The sequence below is a fragment of the Odocoileus virginianus genome, chromosome 5 (genome assembly GCF_023699985.2).
Source record: "Odocoileus virginianus isolate 20LAN1187 ecotype Illinois chromosome 5, Ovbor_1.2, whole genome shotgun sequence".
Classification (NCBI taxonomy): Eukaryota; Metazoa; Chordata; class Mammalia; order Artiodactyla; family Cervidae; genus Odocoileus; species Odocoileus virginianus.
In genome coordinates this window covers 14,931,793-14,950,237 of record NC_069678.1, presented here as the reverse complement: position 1 = coordinate 14,950,237, position 18,445 = coordinate 14,931,793, and the positions used below count along the sequence as shown (strand labels likewise).

Here is an 18,445-nt window from a genome sequence, read left to right as displayed (position 1 = left end):
ATGGGCTCCCTCTAGCGTGGGTTCCGGAAACTGCTATGTAGCGCTCTGCGGTCTTGCTGGTGACTCAGAACGTGGTTCCTGACCTTTCCTTCTCCATCACGACCCCATGACCTACCGGCTGGCGCAGCACAGAGGAGGAGGAGGAGGAAAGGGCAGCGCTAGGGGAGATACGTGGATCCCTCTGCACGCAGAGAGACAGGTGTCCACAGTGGGCAGCCAAGATGACTTGACATTTTAATCCCAGCTGAGCTGGATCTGAACTCGGTGCCAGGGCTAAAAAAACAAATCCAAGGTCCCTTCTGCAGTCCCGAGGAGGGAGAGACGCACCCAAGGTATGACGCGGACAACTGATGGGACGGGCCAGGCAATCTATCTGTACCAGAGCCACCCACCCCAACACTCCGTGTCCCCTGGGCCAAAGCTTGCTCCACCCCACGGGACCCCCCCTTGTCCGCTCACGTGAGACCAGAGGGGCGGCATAGAAAGGGAATGCTAAAAAGTGGCCCCTCTGCTCTCCGCAACCTTCACTTTCCCAGTCCCCAGACTAGGGCCAGGCAAGAGTGCAGGTCAGAAGAGACACATCCTCCCGAAGAAGAGGGAAGGGCAGGCCCAGGAGGCTGGGGCATGCGCAGAGCACCATCCTCGGGACGGGGTGTTTCCGGGAGACCTGCTCCCTGCCTGCCGCGGTGGGAGGAGGAAGGCTGGTCCAGGACGGGAGCAACAACGGGCAATGTCCCTGAATATCAGGGAACAGCTGTGAGAGCCTTCTCCTCTGCCCCGCAGAGACGCCCCGGCCAGGCGCCGGCCCTACACATGCGTCTGCATGCGCTGCTGGAATCTCTGGCCGTAGTCCGAGTGCTGGGAGGTGTAGGAGAATCGCGTGGCGGTGGCGTACTTGCCAATGGGGTCGTATGCCTCGTACGGGGTCCGCTCCAGGCCGGACGGTGGGGCCTGGGGGTAGCCCAGTCGGTAGGTGGGGTACCCGGCTGCCCCGGGGAAGGGGTGGGAATTGAACTTCTCATAGTTCTCGTAGGACAGCTGGCTGGCGGTGTCGTTGCCAGCGGGGGCAGCAGGACCAGGGGGCGTGGGCTCGGGGCCGTAGTCGGGGGCCGGGGCCCGGCTGTAGGTGTTGAGCTGGGCGTAGCCGCTGGAGTGGGAGAGGCGGGACGAGGGGCGGCCGTCGAAGCGGGCAGGGCCGGGGGCACGGTAGTCAGCATAGAGCACTGCCCTGGAAGACGGGCGGTCTTCGTGGGCACGCACGTTGTAGTAGCCATTGGTGGGGTCCTGGGTGGCAATGAGAGAGGAGGATGAGAAGGTGGGTCCATCTCGGGGAGGGGTGTGGAGTCTCATCGAGGCCCTCTGGGCCTCCTTCTCTGGCTCTGCCCGGGTTCTCAGCCAATAACTCTTCATCTCCTCTGCTCGCTCAGTAATCTCCTGACCCTGCCTCCGCACACCTGCCCTCACCTCCACTCTGCCCACCCCTGGAGCCCGCGATCCATGCCCTGCGCCCCTCCAGGGGACCCTTGTGCGCCGGCCCTTCCCCGATCCGCACCTTCATCTCATACTCCTCCCGCGTGTCGATGGTGTCACAGCGCAGATCCTGCTTTAGGTCCACGTCGTCCTTGAAGGACTGCGGAGGAGCAGAAGCTGGGCATCAGGAGACGGACGCCTGCTCTCGCCCGCCCTGCCCACCCCATCCCCACACCCAGAGGCCGCCTGTTAAGAGGAAGGGTCTGGGTCGGGGGCAGACTTGAACCCTGCGTCCTCTCCCCACAGAGACTCTGGAGTATAGTGGGAAGAGGCCAGAGATATGGGTTCTAGCGCCAATTCTGTGACCATGCGCAGTGCTTTTGTTATATCCCTGCCCCTCTCTGCGGCTGTTCTTCATCTGAGCACCGAGGCAGTTGGGCCAGAGAACTTCCAGTTGGGTCAAAAAACTCTTGACATGCTGTTGCGGGGAGAACGGGGTGAAGGAAGCCTGTATAGGTCCCACCCGCCTGTCCTCAAGAAAATTAGCCTGGGGAGCGTGCGCATGTTTATGGGTCTGTATGTATGACAGTGAGTGTGGGGTGGAGGGGACGGGACCAAAGTAGGTCAACTGAGGGGGCAGAGAGTGGCAGCTTTAGTGACCTGGGGTGGGGCTGGCCCCAAGAGTGTGAAGAAGAGGGTAGGCCGGTGCGGGGTGGGGGGGAACAGATGCTCACCGAGTAGATGGCCTTCATGACACGGGTCGCCGTGGAGACGCTGGCAGTGTCGTCCTCCCGGTCAGAATGCATCGTGAGCGGCTCCCGGTTCACGGTCTCCACTTTGATGTCCAGCTTCCTCAGGGTCACGTCTTTGCGACCTGGGGACAAGGGCCGCCGCCTGGACCTACCTGGCCTGGAGCGCGCAGCTGCCAAGCCCTCCTCGCCCCTCCCCAGCCCTGCCTGTCAGAGGCCCTTGGGAGGGCCTCGGCCCCAGCAGGGCCCATACTCACTGCCTTTGCGGCGCCGGTAGAGGAAGAACACCAAGGCGATGAAGAAGAAGATGAGCAGGATGCCTGCGCCAATGGTGGCCCCCGCGATGATGCCCACGGGTAGCACCTCTTCAGATGGGGGAAGGGAAGGAAAGGAGGAGGGTGAGGATGCGGTCACACGGGGATCTGAGCTCAGGGATGGCTGAAGCTCAGAGCAGCCGAGCTCCAGGCCCCCTGGACTTTGCACAGGGTTACGTTTCAGCTGAGGTCAGTTAAAGTCAAGGTGGGATTTGAGAGGAGGTCTGCACTGTGTCTGGATTTAGACCTTCACTTCATCAGAGTTGGGATCGACTTGTCCCTGGCTGTGGTGGTCTGTCTGTCCCTCTCTTGCAGCCCACCTGCCTGGGAGACTTGTCCCTCCTTCCTGGGCTGGGGTCTTGTCTGAGGTTGGCTGTCCCCAAACTTTCCCACTGCCACCTGTGTTTCCACCTGTTCCACTGCCTTCCTCATCCACACCATTGTGACTGCTCCATCTGCACCTGTCTTCCCAGGGCTCAGGCAGTTCTGGTTGGATCCCCCTGCTCCTTGGAGATGAGAAGGACCCAGGAATCCTGCCTCCAGTTTTCTCTCCCTTCCTGTCTGTCCTAGATGGATCAGATCCATGTAGAGCTCTTCCCTTTCAGAAGTGTTTCCTGCAGAGTCCTCCTCATTCTGTCTCCTCTGTTCTTTCCCACCAACTCCTTGCTCTTGCTGGTGCCCTTAGCTAACTAAGACAGACCTCCTCCCCCGCTCCGCCTCCCCCCCAGTTATTTCTCCCCATCTCTCACATCAAATAGCTAGTTCTTACTTTAAAAAAAAAAAAACCTCTTTTCCTCATCAGAGTTGGGAGCTTCCAAGAAACTCAAAAGCATTATGTCTCTTTTATCAGGCTAGAAATGCCTTAAGGGAGAGAATATGTGTCTCCTATCAGACTAAGGATTTATGAAAAGGTGCGTGTGTGTGTGTGTGTGTGTGTGTGTGTGTGTGCACTCAGTCATGTCTGACTCTTGCAACCCCATGGGCTGTAGCCTGCCAGGTTCTTCTGTCCGTGGAATTTTCCAGGCAAGAATACTGGAGTGGGTTGCCATTTCTTTCTCCAGGGGATCTGCCCAATGCAAGGATCAAACCTGCGTCTCCTGCACTGGCAGGCAGATTCTTTACCACTAGCGCCTCCTGGGAAGAGGTGGAGGAACCAAAGCTTCCTATTCTATTCCAAGTACTCCATGAATATCCTCTCATTTAATCCTCATACCAACCCATTGAAGTATGGAGTGTTAGTGCCTTTACAGATCATTTTATTTTTCTGCATCTGAAGTCATTTCCTGCCACTCTCTAGGTCCTCCACTAAACTGAAGGTTCCCGGATGGCAAGGACAGTGTTCATTTACATTGTCCCTGCAGTTCCTAGTGCGGGGCCTGGCACATAGCAAATGCTCAATGAATGTTTAAAACAGTGAGTGGTTTCCCAGCTGAGCACCGAGATCAGGCTGCGGTGGGCAGGCCCGGGAGAGAGCAGTGTCTCTGAGCCATGCCCCTGGAGAGAAGAGGGAGCGGAGTCCCCAGGCTGCCCTGTGCCCTGGCGACAGCCAACACTGCGGTTACCTCGCTCTTCCAGCTGGATGATGGCCGTGCCCGGCCCAAAGCTGTTCCAGGCGGTACAGTTGTAGTGGGTCTGAAAGTCGGCCTCCATGACGTTGTTGATGGTGAGCGTGGACAGGACCCCACTGCCCGAGTTGGTCCTCTCCACCGTGTAGCGTTCCAGGGTCCCCACCTCCAGGAAGTTCTCCTTCCATGCCCAGGCCTGGGGTGGGGAGGGCAGGATGGGATGAGGAGGTCACCACAAGGCAGACTCATATCTTCACCCCGTGTGCCCTCCAGCCCACACCCACACTCACCCTACAAGCCACCCCTGCTGCCTTCAACCCTGGCATCAAACCTCCAGTCTAGGAGGAGCAGTGGCTCCCAAACGTGCTCAAGACACATGCTGTGACCATTCAGATAAGCATAGGGACACTCTTTAACATGAGGATTGCTGGGGCTTAGCTCCTAAATATGACTCTCTAGGGCACAGGCCCAGGAATCTTTCTATTTGGTGGTGCTGGTTGTTGAGGCAAGGGAGAGCAATTTGATTCGGAAAGCCAGCAGACCTGGAAGATGGTAGACCAGTGTCCCAAAGACACATCATTCCCAAGTTAGAACTGAGGCTTCTCTTATTGGGAATCGCTATTTTTGTAACAACCCCAGCTGATCCAATGAGCCAACAAGAGAGAACAAGTCCTGGCCGGACAGCCAAGAAGCCTGGGCTCTCGGCCTGGTCCCCTCTTTGGGCCCTGGGTGGCTGGCCCCTTCCCTCTCTGGGCCTCAGCTTCCTCGCCTGTAAAAGGAGAGGATCAGGCTAGAGTAGAAGGTGCTCCGGCTTCCCTCCAGCTCTGACAGTCTGAGACTCTAACGAAACGTAACTTCGGCCTTGCCTTTCACCACCCCACAGCCAGCCCAGCATGAACCCACCTAGCGGCTCTGGAGACCCATCCACAGACCCTTATAAATGAGTGGGCCTCTCCCGGGCTCCTCCATCCCCCGTCCCCCAGGCTGGGGTATGCCCCCTCCACTGTGTCCCCTCCCTCAGAATGGAGCCCCAGGGAGAGGGAGCCGCCGACAACTGGCTCTTTTCCAGGGATCAGTCCTCCTCGCTCTGAAAGCGAGGCCCCCCGGGAGCCGAGCCGCCCGCTGCCCAGGCGGCCGTGGTAATGAAGTGTCCCTGGGCAGCCCTGGAGTTAGCCAAATGGTCATTAAATGTGATGAGGGGTTTGACGGTTAATGGTCACGGAAGGAATTAATGGCTCGTGGTGTGGGGGAGAGGGAGGGGTGGAGAGCGGCAGGCGCGGTGCTGGTAGGAGGAGGAAGGCAGGAGAAGGGAGGGGAGTGGACGGCTGGGTGGGATGGAACTGATGGGGCAGCGCTGGGGCAGAGGGCAGGGGAGGGGGCAAGGAAGAGATGGGGAGGCTGAGGAAGGAGGAGGAGATGAGGGAGAGGACAGAGCAGGACGGAAAGCCCAGGGGAGCGAGCAGCGCATCCAAGAAGACTTCACCAGGCCTTTCACACCTGTTGTGAAAGGCAACAGCAGCCCTGTTCGGTAGGGACCACTGCCCCCATTTTATGGATGAGGAAACTGAGGTTCTAAAGACCAAGTAACTGGCTCAGGGTCACCCAACAAGAGAGAGGAGGTGGTGTGTGAGCAAGGGGAGGAAAAGAGTCAGAGGATGAGAAGCACAGGGCCTAGAAAGAGCGGGAGGGGAGGCCGAGGCGAGGCTGGCCCGAGGCCTGGCCCACTCACAATGCGGTCTGGGGGTGGCGTACTCCCGATGAAACACTCCACCTTGCCGCCGTCGCCCCTGACGGCGTACTGCACAGCCTCGCTGGAGATGATGGGGGGCCCTGCAAGCAAGAGGACAGGGCCAGGGCCAGCTGGAACCTCCAGCAGCCCGCCCCCAGCACACCCCCCACCACTGCCTTCATCAGGCCCCTCACCGTTCACGTAAAGCGGCACCTCCCGCTCAGCCACTCCGATCCGAGGCACAATGGCCCGGCAGGTGTAAGTGCCGGCATCGGCCTGGGTCACCGACTTCAGCAGCAGCTGGTTGCTGTTACTCAGGACCTGGGCAGAGAGAGCAGCCTCGGGTGGGGAGCCAGGAGGCCTGGGCCCCTAGATCCGTGTGGGCCCCCGCATTGGAGGCATTGGAAAGAAAGCAGGAAGGGCCACAAGTGAATTCCCAGAAGGGAAGCAGAGTCCCGAGTCTATCTGGTCCATCCCTTGACTCTAAATGGGTTAGCACTTAGACACAGCATCTCTGTAAGAGTGGGCAGACCTGGGTGGAGGTGCATGAGGGCAGGTGAAGCTGCCGTGATTTTTAAAAGAGGACGCAGCCACTGCTGGTGGCCTCTCCTAGTGCTTCCCTTGCCAAATGAGGAAGTTTCACTTTAAAATCCCTCTTTCTGCAACTCTGGCCCAAACTGTCCCATATCGGTCTCTGCAGAGCTGTAGAATTCAGCCTTCTCCCCTCTGGTGCACCACCCCAGCCACCCCACCCTGCTACGCAGCATTCACTGCCCAGGTCTCTCGCCACAGCAGCGGCTCCACTCCGGCCCCCTTTCCCCCTCCCACCCACAGGTCACTGTCCCTCTCACTGCCACTGAAGCAGCCAGCTGTCTGCCAAGGAGGGGTGGGGTTTATTGCCAGCACCGTCCTTCTCTTCAAAATCCAGAGAACTTGGAAATATCCCAGGTTCAACTTGAAAAAGAATGCTGTGCCCCCTACGCCCCCTCTTCCCAACCTGTGGCCAGGCTCCTGCCACCCAGTGTCCAGGAGAGGCGGAGAGCTTCTTACCATGTTTGAGTCCTTTTTGGTCCAGGTGAGGGTGAGGGGGGGATTCCCAACCCAGACACAGGTGAGGGTCACATCAGAGCCAATGTCTGTGGTCGTGGGTTTAGGGTCAACTACAATCCGAGGGGCAACTGAGGTAGAAAGGGACAAACAGATCATCAGGATCCTGATCTCATCAGGGCTGGGGGTGGGGGATGGCAATTCCAGTCCTCCTCCTGCCTTGCCTCCTCTCATGTCTCCTCAGCCCCACAGAGCCTCCCCCAGCCCACTCCAGGTCCGTTAAAGCCCCTGCCCCTGCATATACTCACAGTGGACATTGACTAACGTGCTGACATTGGTGCTCCCCACTTTGTTGTGGACCTCACAGGACACGGGCTCCGTGAAGAAGGAATAATCGACATTTGTTTCATAGCGACTCTCATGGGCATCTTCAATCAGGAAGCCCCCCTTGGCCCACCTGGAGGAGGCAGCACAGAGCAGGGTCAGGCCTTGGAGCCCTCTCCCCGACATCCCGACATCCCGTGGCCTGTCCTCCCCAGCACGCCCCCGGATCTCAAGGGCCTCCCAGTATCCCTCCCCTGGGTGTGCCCGCCCCCGCCCCGCCCCTCCTACCTGTAGCCCAGGATCTCCGGGTTGGCCGTGGCCTGACAGGTAAAAACGACGCGCTCGCCCTCCTGCACCGTCTGGGGCTCGATAGACAGGGTCACTGTAGGGGGGTCTGCAAGGCAGAGGACGGCAGTTTAGGGCCTTTTCTGTCCCTCACATTTCTTTTTCTCTCTCTAGCACATACACTGAGACCTCACCCGTGTGGTGATCTGGGAATTTGAGTTTGCAGTGTACCAGCTTCAGTAAATAAGCTTTCCTCACCTTTATTCCAGGAGCCTCTAGGGGCTGGCTAGGGTGAGGACGAAGAATGATACCAAAGGGACAAATTAGGCAGACCATGTAGTGACCAGCTGTGACCACTAGGCGTCAGTGTGGGTTCGCTAGGCTCACTAGCCGGGATGGGGGTGGGGCGCCTCTCCAGTTGCTGCCCACACTTGCACTCTTCCCTGGGCAGTGGGAATTTATTGAGCACTTACCCAGTAGCATACTCCATGTGAGATGCTCGTATACTATATCTCACTTAACGCTCACAACCCTGAGAAGCAGGTACAGGCCATCACAATCCCTTATCTGAAACCCCCGGAATCAGACGTGTTTCAGAATTTGGAATTTTTCAAATGTTAGAAAGGTTATGGTGACCACAGACCATTTACTGTGCAAGACCCCCAGCAGAATCTGGGCAACATCCCATAGAAACACGCATTAATATATCTGCAGTGAAATGTACAGCTATTCCAGTTGAGTTATTAAATAAAAGACTACAAAGAGCTTCCGTTCAGGTTTTGCCACCCAATCACTTTTGGTTTGGAATTTCCGATAAGGAGCTGTAGGCCTGCATTTTATTTTCTGCACATATTCAAAATTAGAAACTACGGCTCAGAGAGATTACGTCATTGCCCAAAGTCACACGGTTTAAACCCGGGAACTGCCTGGCTCACAGCTGATGCCTCATGTGCCAGCTCTCAAAGCCTACGGTTCAAAGCAGGGAATCCAAGAGGACAAAGAAACGGAGCATCTGTCCCGGGGCCCCGGGGGATTCTTCTGTGCTTCCCAAGGGGTGCTGCCCCGCAGGGTGCACGTTGCCCACCCCCCACCCCCACCCCGGGACCCTGCTCACGGTGCACATCGAGCTCAATGGACGTCTCCTTGCCACTCGGGATGGCCTCGTTCACGCTGCGGCAGGTGAAGACACGCCCAATGTCCAGGTCTGTAGGGTTGATGAGCAGCTGACTAATGGTGGTCTCCCTCTTCCCATCCTTCAGTAGTTCCTGAGGTGGGAGGGTGAGGTGGGGAATAAGGGTGGGAGACACGGTCAAGCTAAAAGCCCCTTCCTCTGCTCTTGGGGTGATCCACACAGAGCTAGGCTTGCTGGAGGGGCATTTAACCTGAAGCTCTGCCCTTCCCCTAGCCCCTAACTCCTCCCCAGGTTTAAGTTTTTTTTTAAACTAATAGACTTTATTTTTTAAGAGAAGTTTTAATTTTACAGAAAAATTGAATAGAAAATACAGAGAGTTCCCATATATCCTCCTCCCCAGCCCCAGTTTCCTCTATTGTTAACAGGATGCACTAGTGTGATCCATGTTACACCTGATACATAAGACAAGTGATGCACCAACATTGATACCCTATTACTAACCGAGGCCATAGTTTACATTAGAGTTCACTCCGTGTTCTACAGTTTTCTCCATCCTTTTAAGTCTCGTTCCTGGAATTCCCTGAGTCCAACCCAAGCCCGTCCTTCTCTGGAAAGTCCTCCTTTGCTCATCCCAGCTCTCAGGACTCTCTCGCAGACTGAACCTGTGGCCCTCACAGGCGGTCTGTCTTCCACACTGCTCTGGTCACATTGCCTTGCCTCTTAGGCAGCGTGCCTATGTTTCAGGGCTGGGCCTCTCTTGCTAGACCATAAACTCCTTGAGGGCAGGGAAGGGACTCACTGGCTCAAAGTCTCACAATGGTACCCAACCAGACATGATCACAGCACCCTTGGGCTGTTTTCCAAGGCGGTTTGCACACTGCCTAGGGGAAACCATAATATTAGGCCAAGTGGGGGCCCACGGTTTGACAGCAGTACAAGCATCTTACTAGGCCTGATGCAGTGCTGGAGCAGTACCAGTCCAGTGCAGTAACACTGGCTTCCTCCTCCTGCTTCAAAGCTCCATCGTCTTCAATAAATATTAAAAAAAAGGAAGGGGCAGTAGATGACAAGTGGCCATTGACCAACTGGCTTCTTTGGTTGCCAAAATATTTCAAAACATGTAACCACAGAGGGGAAAAGTGACAGGGCTCTTGGTGGTGAGAAAGTTAAGCACCACTGAAGCCAAACTGTTTGTCAAATGGTGAAATGAAGGCCAGAGAGACGTGAATTGTCCAAGGTGACACCGAGTGTCGAGGGCAGAGCAAACCCAGGCATTCCCTGGGGCCATACGCCAGTGCGCACGGGTGAAAGGTCTCTCCCCTCAATGAGAAGTGTCTCCTGCAGCATCTAGCAAGGGGGGCTGGGTACACCTGTGCCTGTCCACAGCTGGCAAGAGGAGCTCCAAATACACCTGGATTCTAACTCCAGCTCCACCTCAACTTTGCCACATGATCCTGGGCAAGTCATTTGATGTCCTTCCCGGCAATAGGTTGCTGCTGCTGCTGCTGCTAAGTCACTTCAGTCGTGTCCGACTCTGTGTGACCCCATAGACGGCAGCCCACCAGGCTCCGCCATCCCTGGGATTCTCCAGGCAAGAATGCTGGAGTGGGTTGCCATTTCCTTCTCCAATGCATGAAAGTGAAAAGTGAAAGTGCAGTCGCTCAGTTGTGTCTGACTCTTTGCGACCCCATGGACTGCAGCCTACCAGGCTCCTCCGTCCATGGGATTCTCCAGGCAAGAGTACTAGAGTGGGGTGCCATTGCCTTCTCCCGGCAATAGGTTACTCATCTATAAAATGTCCACATAATCACTGCTTACCCAAGCTCTTAGTTGTGTTGACTGGGAACATGAACCAGCTAGAGGTTGGGGGAAGAAAGTTGAGAGGCTCGATAGCAAGAGACTACATTCTGATCCAGGTATAAACCCTAGCTCTGCTGCATGTCAGCTGTGTGTGACCCTGGGCAAGTCACTCAACCTCTCTAAACATCAGTTCACTCTTTCTGAGTTGGAAGTAACAGCTAATTTATGAAACTCCTGTGAGGATTAAGAGAGATTGTCCATAGAGCTTAGCATGCACGGTGCCTGCTACACTGTAGGTGCTTAATGAATGAGGCTATTCTCATTATTATTCTTATTCTCTGCTAACTACTGAATGGCCCTGAGAATTCTCATCTGGACCTCAATTTGCCCAAGTATTTAATGAGAGGATTGGACCACATGACTTCTAAGGCCCCTTTCCACATCTGTGTCCCCCCGTCTGTGGTCAGATCCATGTAGGAAAGGAAAGGTGGCCTAGAGGGTGGCCTTCGAGCTGGGGAGCATCAGAGTCTCACCGTGCTGGCTACAGCACCCTCCTGCTGCGTCCCGTCCCGGAACCAGATGATGGTGGCGGCAGGCTTGGCGTTGAAGGCGCGGCATGTGAGGTTGTGGGGGGTGCCTGCCTGCAGCAGGATCACAGGACTGCCATCAATCCTGGTGTCCTCTGGGGGGACTATGGGGAAGAGCAGAGCAGAGTCAGTCCAGGATGTGGCCAACAGTGCCCTGATGACCGAAGCCCCTGCCCCTGGAGGCATCTCTCCTACCGCATGTCCACCCTTTGCTGGGGCAGTGCCATCCTTACCCCCTAACTTACGATCACTGAATCTGCTGCTCCTGTGGTCTAGGGGACCTGGCACAGAAAGGTGGCTACCTCCAACATAGCTTCTTACATCCATTCCCTCCTGTCTGCTCCTCTGCCCCGGAGCAGCTGGATGAGTGGGTCTATCACAGCAACCTCCCAAATGGACTCCCTGCCTCCAGCCGCTGCTGGCCTCAACCCATCCATCATGGCTGGCAGGTTACCTTCTCTACAGATCAGCCAAGTCTGTACCACTTCCCTGTTCAACCACCTTCCACGTCTACCAGCTGCCACAGGCACGAGTTGCAAGCCTCTCGACCTGCGACCAGTGTTCCCCAGGTCAAGTCCTGCACTTCCCCACCTCCTCTTGTTTCTGCTTCCCTTCCCTCACGGCTTCTCTTGAGCTGCTGTCCATCCTGTTCACACCCCAGCTGCTGCACCGGTCTTCCATGCCACATCCCCCTCAACCGCCGCCTCTGTGCTTCCCAGCCAGTCACTCAAAGCTCTGAGCATCATCTATCAGTAGCTTGTCTTTGGGTTACTTATGAGGGTTATCCATGTCCCCTCCCCAACAAAACCATTATCCCTGGAAAAGCAGGAACTCCATCACATTAATATTTATATAGTCTCCGGTGCCTAGAACATGACCAAAGCAGGCTCTGGCTAAATGCTTAAGGAATCGAATCAGTCAGATGTCTGAAATATTAATAGGAAATAGTTCCCTGTCCTGTACCCACAGGCTTCGAAACACTCAGGTGAACCAGACTGCAAGTTCCCTGGGAGCAGGGACTCCTTCTTTTTTCCCTTAAAGCCCTAAGATCTAGTGCAGAGGCTGGTTGATAACTCATCCTTGGGGCTATTAGCAAAATAAGTGGTTGATGAGATAAAGACGGAAGGGTTTTGATTATAATTTTGATATTTGGTCTACCTCATGTTCATCAGCCAGCAATGTGAAAGGGTTTCGTTTGCTTTTTTGCCGGGAAGACCAGAGAAATGCAGAATGCTTTCCAAGGGAGCCCTGGAGAGGAGACCCTGGGACACCCACGGGGCCAGGCGTGGGCAAGGCTGTCCTGGAGTTTATGAGATGATGGTCTCCATTTTCGGGGTTTCCAGGGAGAGGCACCTCTGCAGCACATCCCAGCACTTTGCTCAGCTGGTGCATGCAGAGTGGGAGGGTGGGGCCAGCAAGGACATAGAAGCAGGCTGCCCTGGTTTCAAGTCCCGGCTCCTGTATTCATCTGTCAAGTGACCTTGGGTGAGGCTGCCAAGTCAGTTTCTTCAACAGGGGCATATGATGCCCATTCACAGGGTCCTCGTGCAGGCTAGATGAGGGCGGAAGAGGGGCCGTCACGTGCGACACGCGCACTGGGTTTACGTTAGTGCCCAGACAAGAGCCATCAGTGCCTCCAGCTCCTGGCTGGCCCGTGATCTGCTTGCTGCATTGCAGGCTCCTCCTCTTTGCCCACTAGTGCACATGGTTCCAGGGCCAGATGGATGCAGATTGGCACACAGAGTGGGAAGGAGAGAAAGGTGCAGAGAAATGGAGCTGCCACTCAGGCTGTCTTGGTCTGTGTGGGGCCCCTCCGAGGTCACACAGCGCTATCATACCCCAGGAGGACAGTCCTCGTTGGGCAGAAGAGGGGGAAGCTTCTTCTCCCATCAGCTTTCCCTTCCCTTGTAACAATGGTCCTCGCCCTTTACTTAGGGAAAGACAGCCCACCTGCCGCCTTGGTCGCTAGCCCACCTTAGTACCTGGGGAGAAGTAAATATGGCCGTTGACGTGTCTGCTAAGCTTAGTTGGACGGCATGTGTCCCGATGGTTCTTTTTTTTCATCTGACTGTTGTTGTTCAGTCTCTGTCACGTCCGACTCTTCGTGGCCCCATGGACTGTAGCACACCAGGCCCCCCTGTCCTTCACTACCTCCCGGAGTTTGCTCAGATTCCTGTCCATTGACTTGGTGATGCCATTCAGCTATCTGATCCTCTACCACCCCCTTCTCCTTTTGCCTTCAGTCTTTTCCAGTGAGTCAGGTCTTAGCTGTAGCATGCAGGATCTAGTTCCCTGACCAGGGATAGGACCCAGGCCCTCTGCATTGGGAGTCTGGAGTCTTAACCACTGAACCACCAGGGACGTCCCTATGAGTGTGTTTATGAGCACATTTTTAGGATTTGAAACTTAAATTTGTGTATCGATATTTACGTGTCTGAGGCCTCAGTTTCCTTGTTTGTAAAATTTCAAAAGCACATTGCCATCTGTTCCCCAGAGTTCCTACTGGGAGAATGAAAGGAGATCAAGGGTGTGAAACCGACTGTAAGCTGTAACATGATCAGAGCATCTCCACCACTCACTGACCACTCACCAGGTGTCAGCTCAAGCGCCTCGTGCATAGGATTTCATTTCAGCCTCACCACAGAGTATATTTCATTAATCCTTTCGTGGTAAATACCACTGACTGCCCCCCACCCCCCGTTTACAGGCAAGGCACTGAAGCTCAGACAGGCCAGGCCAGTGTGCTCAGAGACAGGAGGCTGAGCTCAACGGCGGGGCTGGGATGAGGACTAGGCCTGCCGACCCAGAGCTATGCTCATCACCACTGCACTCGAGGTTATTGCCGTGAATGATGACGGAGCCGTGGGTCTGTAGATCTATATTATGTCTGTGTCTGTCTGCGAGGGAGTGGGAGGCAGCTGTGCAGAGTTCTGCAAGGCCATTCTGTGGCCTGGGCTGGTCTGGGGTCGAGGGTAGACCACCGAGGGGTATAGCTGCGAAAGAGGGGAGGTGATGAGGCTGACCATGTGCAGGGAAGCCGATTCCACACACTGAACACAGCACACTCTCCACTCGGTCCTGCCTAGAATCTGAGCCCCGAATGAACAAAAGCTGTGTACAGGCAGGTGAGCAGAGGAGGGTGCACAACTGTCCTGCCTTCTCACTGCCTCCACGTGGCTGCGGGAGGCAGCGGGTGTGAGAGATCCAGAGAGACGAGGAGGGGACAGAATGAGGGGAAAGGAGTAGACAGATTCATCTTCCATCTCTTTTACCCTTGGGGCCTGCTCCTGCTCCCCTCATCCACCTGAAACACCCAGATAGGCTACAGAGATCCACATCCTCAACACCCTCCAAATAAGCCAGCCAGCTTGAAGCTCATGTAGACCTCCCCCATTGAATTGAAAGCTTTTTAAACAAGATACTTCTCTACCAAGGGTTCCCATTGATATTCTCCTCTGCCAGGAAGACTTCCTTGATTGAACCAAGCTGCAGGATGTCATTACTAAGTTCCTGTTATATCTAGGGTCTTGGCTGGCCTTTATCCATCTTTCTCTATTTCTCCATCTCTATGCCGGGGCAGGAGGGGGAAGGAACAATTTCAGGAACCCCTCATTCAAATGGCAGTCTCCAGTCTGGAAGCAGCACCTTCCAGGACTTAAGCTGAGGCAGTTAAAGAGGCAAAAAGAAGAGATAAGGTCTCCTAAGTATCTCCTATTCCCTTGGAATGCCTGGTCCAGCAAGGGGGCTAATACACTCTCCAGTGAGGAGGGGAAGTTGATGCCTTAGCACTCCATGCCTACCCCTGGTGGTCAGCTAACTCCTGCTCCCTACCCTCCATCCTGCTCCATGCTAATTATCCCCATGTGTCTTCACCAGAGAGGAAAAGTGAGTCATCTACCAGCCTGGAGTCCTAGTGCTTCAGGGCCTTTACATCCAGAGAAACAGACTGCCGGGTCCCTCTGGTGCTCACTTATTCTGACACCTCACATCTGCCCAGACCTTCACAGTTTACAAGTCCCCACTCAGGGAGCAGCAAAGCAGCAGTTGCTAAGAAAAGGCCGGCATCATTATGCCATGTTACCGATGAGAAAACAGATGACCAGAGGTCATGACCTCTTCAGGGTCACGGGGCCAAAATGGCCCGGGCCTCCTGACTCCCAGTCCAGGCCTTGACCTGCCACGCCCAGATGGCTTGTCATGTCCTCACCCTTCTCCCCCAGGTAAGAATCTTCCTTGTGTCCAGACTCACTTAGCTCAGCTCCCCGCTCCTTCCTCCCACCCCTCCTGGGGGGATCCCGCACACTTCAATGATTTCGGGGTTGGGGAGAGACAAGAGAGGGGGCAGGACAGATCAGATGGGAGCAGCAAGAGAAAGGGAAGGAGCAGATGACAAAAGGGAAGGAAGAAGGTCACAGGCGGACAGAGCGAAGCCGGAGACAGGGGAGCAGAGGACCAGAGCATGAGGGAGACAGAAAGACGGATGGAGCTGGAGGTGCTGCCAGGAGAGGGGTGGGGGGTGAGGGCGTGTCAGAGCTGGCCTCATTCCGGCGCTGGGTCCTGCCTGCGTGCAGGAGAGGATCCCCTCATTATGCAAATGGCCCCGGGTGTTACCATAGAGGGACATCTGCTCTGTGCCCTGTGGGCGGCAGCCAGCACGGCTTCTTCAGAGACAAGTCCTCCTCCGGCTGCAGCTCCGGCAGACTCAGCCAGGACCCCTGCCCCACCCCCTCCCCGTTTCTCAGCCCTCAAGGCCCGATCCCTCCAGTTCTGCCCCCAGTTCCCTGAGGAGGCCAGGAGGTGAAGTGGAGAAGGTGGGGTGAGTGCTGAGGCGGGAACAGAGAGAAGGGGAGAGGGGCTGAGCGGAGGGGAAAGAGCGAAGGGAGCCGTTTCTGGGGCAGCTGCGAGGGAGCGGAAGGGAGAGGCTTCCAACAAGCCCTCTGCCAGGGAAGGCTCTCCATTGCCCCGCCAGACCCCCACTCTGGCGGGGGCAGTTTATGTCCTGAAGGCAGAGCCTGGGCACAGGCCGGGCAGTGAGGATGCCAGAGAATGGGTGCCCACGTGCCCATTTTTTTTCTCTTCTATCTGAACTTGGCTTTGGTAGGAGTTTAAAGGATTGGGGGAGGGAAAGTGAGGGAGATAGTGGGGATAGTACCTGAGGCCAGGATCAGAGACAAGAGAAGCTGGGAAATGCAGGAGGAAGTTGGGGAGGCGGGGGACAGCCAGGACACCAAGAGAAAGAGACAGGAGGAGGTGGCGGGGTGGCGAGGGTGGGGTGGGGTGCATGCAGGATGTTGGGGGTTTTTACTGAGCACGGTGAGTTTCGCTCGTCGGGAGCGCAGGGCGGCCTCCGTGGCCTGGCACTCGTAAGAGGCATCGTCAGAGAGCTCGGCGTCTGTGATCTCCAGGTTGTACTGCCCGGCCTCCGCAGAGCCCACGACGCGGTACCGTGGCCAGGCTGCAGGAAGAGAAAGGGCTAGCCCAGGTGAGCTCAGCCCCAACCTGGGGCTCGCCTGGACCGCCCTGCCCACAAGGGCACATCCTCTCCCCACATCAGGGCCCAGGGGTCCCATTGGGAGCCAGCACCCTCCACCCTCTCCTGGGACCCAGGGGGCCCTCGACGTGGATGAGGTCCCCGTGCAGGCACTGCGATGTCACAGCCTCCTCCGCTGAGGCGGGGAGCCACAAAGCAGAACGAGATGGGGGAGAGCAGAAGGGGGAGCTGAGCAGGAGCAGATGAAATCTCCGAAGCTGTTTGCAGACAAATGTCTCTCATAATAATAGGAAAGAAAAGGCAAAAAAAAGAAAAAGGCAGACAGCAGGGAGAAAAGGAGAGGAAGAGGGGAGGGTGTGTGGGCGCTAGGAAATATAGGCCATTGCAGCTCAGACATGAGCTCACTGGGGCCAGAGGGAAGCCCAAGGCGGGCAAAGGTCTCGCCCTCACTCACCAAGGGAGGGATGCTAGAAGTAGGGTCCTGCCCGCTCCCCCAGGAGCCCCTCACCTGCAGGAGCCTCCCGTGGCTGTGGCAGGTGCACCTCTGTGCTTCTCTGATCCAGCCTTTTCCCTCCTGCCTCCAGACTGCCGTCCACCCCTCACATTCTGTCCGCTCTTGTGGTCCCTACCCTCAGCTCCCTCCCACTGCCCACTGCCTCCCACTGTTCAGAGGCTATCGATTCTTCTCACTCCATATCTATTGATCTCTCTCTCTCTCCCAGTTTCTTTCTCCTTCCATCATCAATAGATCCGCCAGCCTCTCTCCTTCCTTCATAGAGATTGCTCCATACAGACAAATTTCTCCTACCTGCTCTAATGCACAGAACCTGCAGCAAATAGTCTGAAGCCCTGGATAACAATAAGAAGAAAAATACACAATCCCTCCCATGCTTTTACGATTACACTGCTTGACAGCGAGCAGTGTGTTTTCACATAGTCTCTCGTCTGGTTCAAAACTCACAAACAGCTTTATACAGCTGGCAGACCTGCAACTACCATGCCTATTTTACACCGTGATAAACTAAGGCCCGGAGAGGTGAAGTGGCTTTCCTGAGGTCACCTAGCTGGAAGGCAGCAGAGACGGGTTCTGACTCCCCATCCACTCTGCCAGGCGGCCTTTCCAGAAGTACCTTTACTTGCTTTGGAATAAAGGAGGGCTCCCCCGTCCCCACCTTGGCACATTATGTTTGTTTCTGAAGCGGCTCCATGGTGCTGGTTAAATGAATAAATAAGTGCTTAGGCTGAAATGGAAATGAATTTGTGGCCACAGAACAGACACTGCCTGGGCAGGGGGCGAGAGAGGCCGGAGCAAAGCCAAGCAGGCAGGAAACACTTGCAGGACATAGAAGCTGCTGTGTCCTCCCTCGGCCCTTGCAGGGGGCTCTGGAGCCTCCCAGCCCCTCCTGCTTGGCCCGGCTGCCTGCGGCTCCTCTAACGGTGGCCGTCTGTCTAAAGCTGTCCTATGTAAAGGTCTTTTGGTCTCCCTTGATTCCTTGGGCTTCCCGTTGGCCCTCTGTGAGCCAGTCTGCAACCCAGGAGGAAAGGCAGAGCTGTGGAGTTTGGACAGCAGTAGAGAGAGAGCTCGGGACAGGGAGACAGACGGACTCACACAGAAGCGGGAGAGGGCAGGCTAGAGCCCAGAGACGGAACGTGGTGGGAACAAAAGGATGCTGAGTCCAGTCCTCTTTGTTGGTGGGGGAGGGAGGCCACGATGGGGCCGTCTGGGCGCTGGGCTGCCCGCGCCGCCCCACTCACCTTTGAGGCCCTGGCCCATGCCCAGCGCAAGCCCATCCTTGGTCCACTGCACGATCCCCGAGTAGTTGAGTAGGACGCAGGGGAGCACGGCCCGCTGTCCGGCCACCACAGTCTGGTCGGCTGGCTCCTGGCTGAAGCGGGTCTGGGTCCCTGTCAAAGCCAAAGTTGGCACAGGGTCAGATGAGTGAGGAGGGGCT

The 18,445-nt window shown here is 56.1% G+C and overlaps 1 protein-coding gene and 1 long non-coding RNA gene across 4 annotated transcripts in view; one reads left to right on the top strand and one right to left on the bottom strand.

Annotated features, from left to right (window-relative positions):
• Window positions 1-221: 221 nt before the first annotated feature.
• Window positions 222-18,445, bottom strand: part of KIRREL1 (kirre like nephrin family adhesion molecule 1) — a 100,079-nt gene continuing 81,855 nt past the window's right edge. The window contains exons 2-15 of one of the 3 annotated variants that reach the window (XM_070467584.1): window positions 18,249-18,398; window positions 16,308-16,457; window positions 10,949-11,106; window positions 8,598-8,748; window positions 7,487-7,592; window positions 7,183-7,331; window positions 6,878-7,005; window positions 6,022-6,196; window positions 5,828-5,928; window positions 4,096-4,294; window positions 2,477-2,584; window positions 2,205-2,344; window positions 1,553-1,630; window positions 222-1,284 (exon numbers count right to left, since the gene is read on the bottom strand). In XM_070467584.1, the coding sequence (XP_070323685.1) occupies window positions 808-1,284; window positions 1,553-1,630; window positions 2,205-2,344; window positions 2,477-2,584; window positions 4,096-4,294; window positions 5,828-5,928; window positions 6,022-6,196; window positions 6,878-7,005; window positions 7,183-7,331; window positions 7,487-7,592; window positions 8,598-8,748; window positions 10,949-11,106; window positions 16,308-16,457; window positions 18,249-18,398 (2,270 nt within the window). In that variant the 3' untranslated portion in view covers window positions 222-807. Of the gene's footprint in view, window positions 1,285-1,552; window positions 1,631-2,204; window positions 2,345-2,476; window positions 2,585-4,095; window positions 4,295-5,827; window positions 5,929-6,021; window positions 6,197-6,877; window positions 7,006-7,182; window positions 7,332-7,486; window positions 7,593-8,597; window positions 8,749-10,948; window positions 11,107-12,984; window positions 14,894-16,307; window positions 16,458-18,248; window positions 18,399-18,445 lie in introns of those variants that run through there. The other 2 variants (XM_070467585.1, XM_070467586.1) reach the window with 2 other exon arrangements.
• LOC139035158 (uncharacterized) lies at window positions 15,135-17,669 on the top strand. The gene is made up of 3 exons (XR_011487716.1): window positions 15,135-15,222; window positions 16,408-16,484; window positions 17,216-17,669. It is a non-coding gene; the product is annotated as an uncharacterized lncRNA (long non-coding RNA).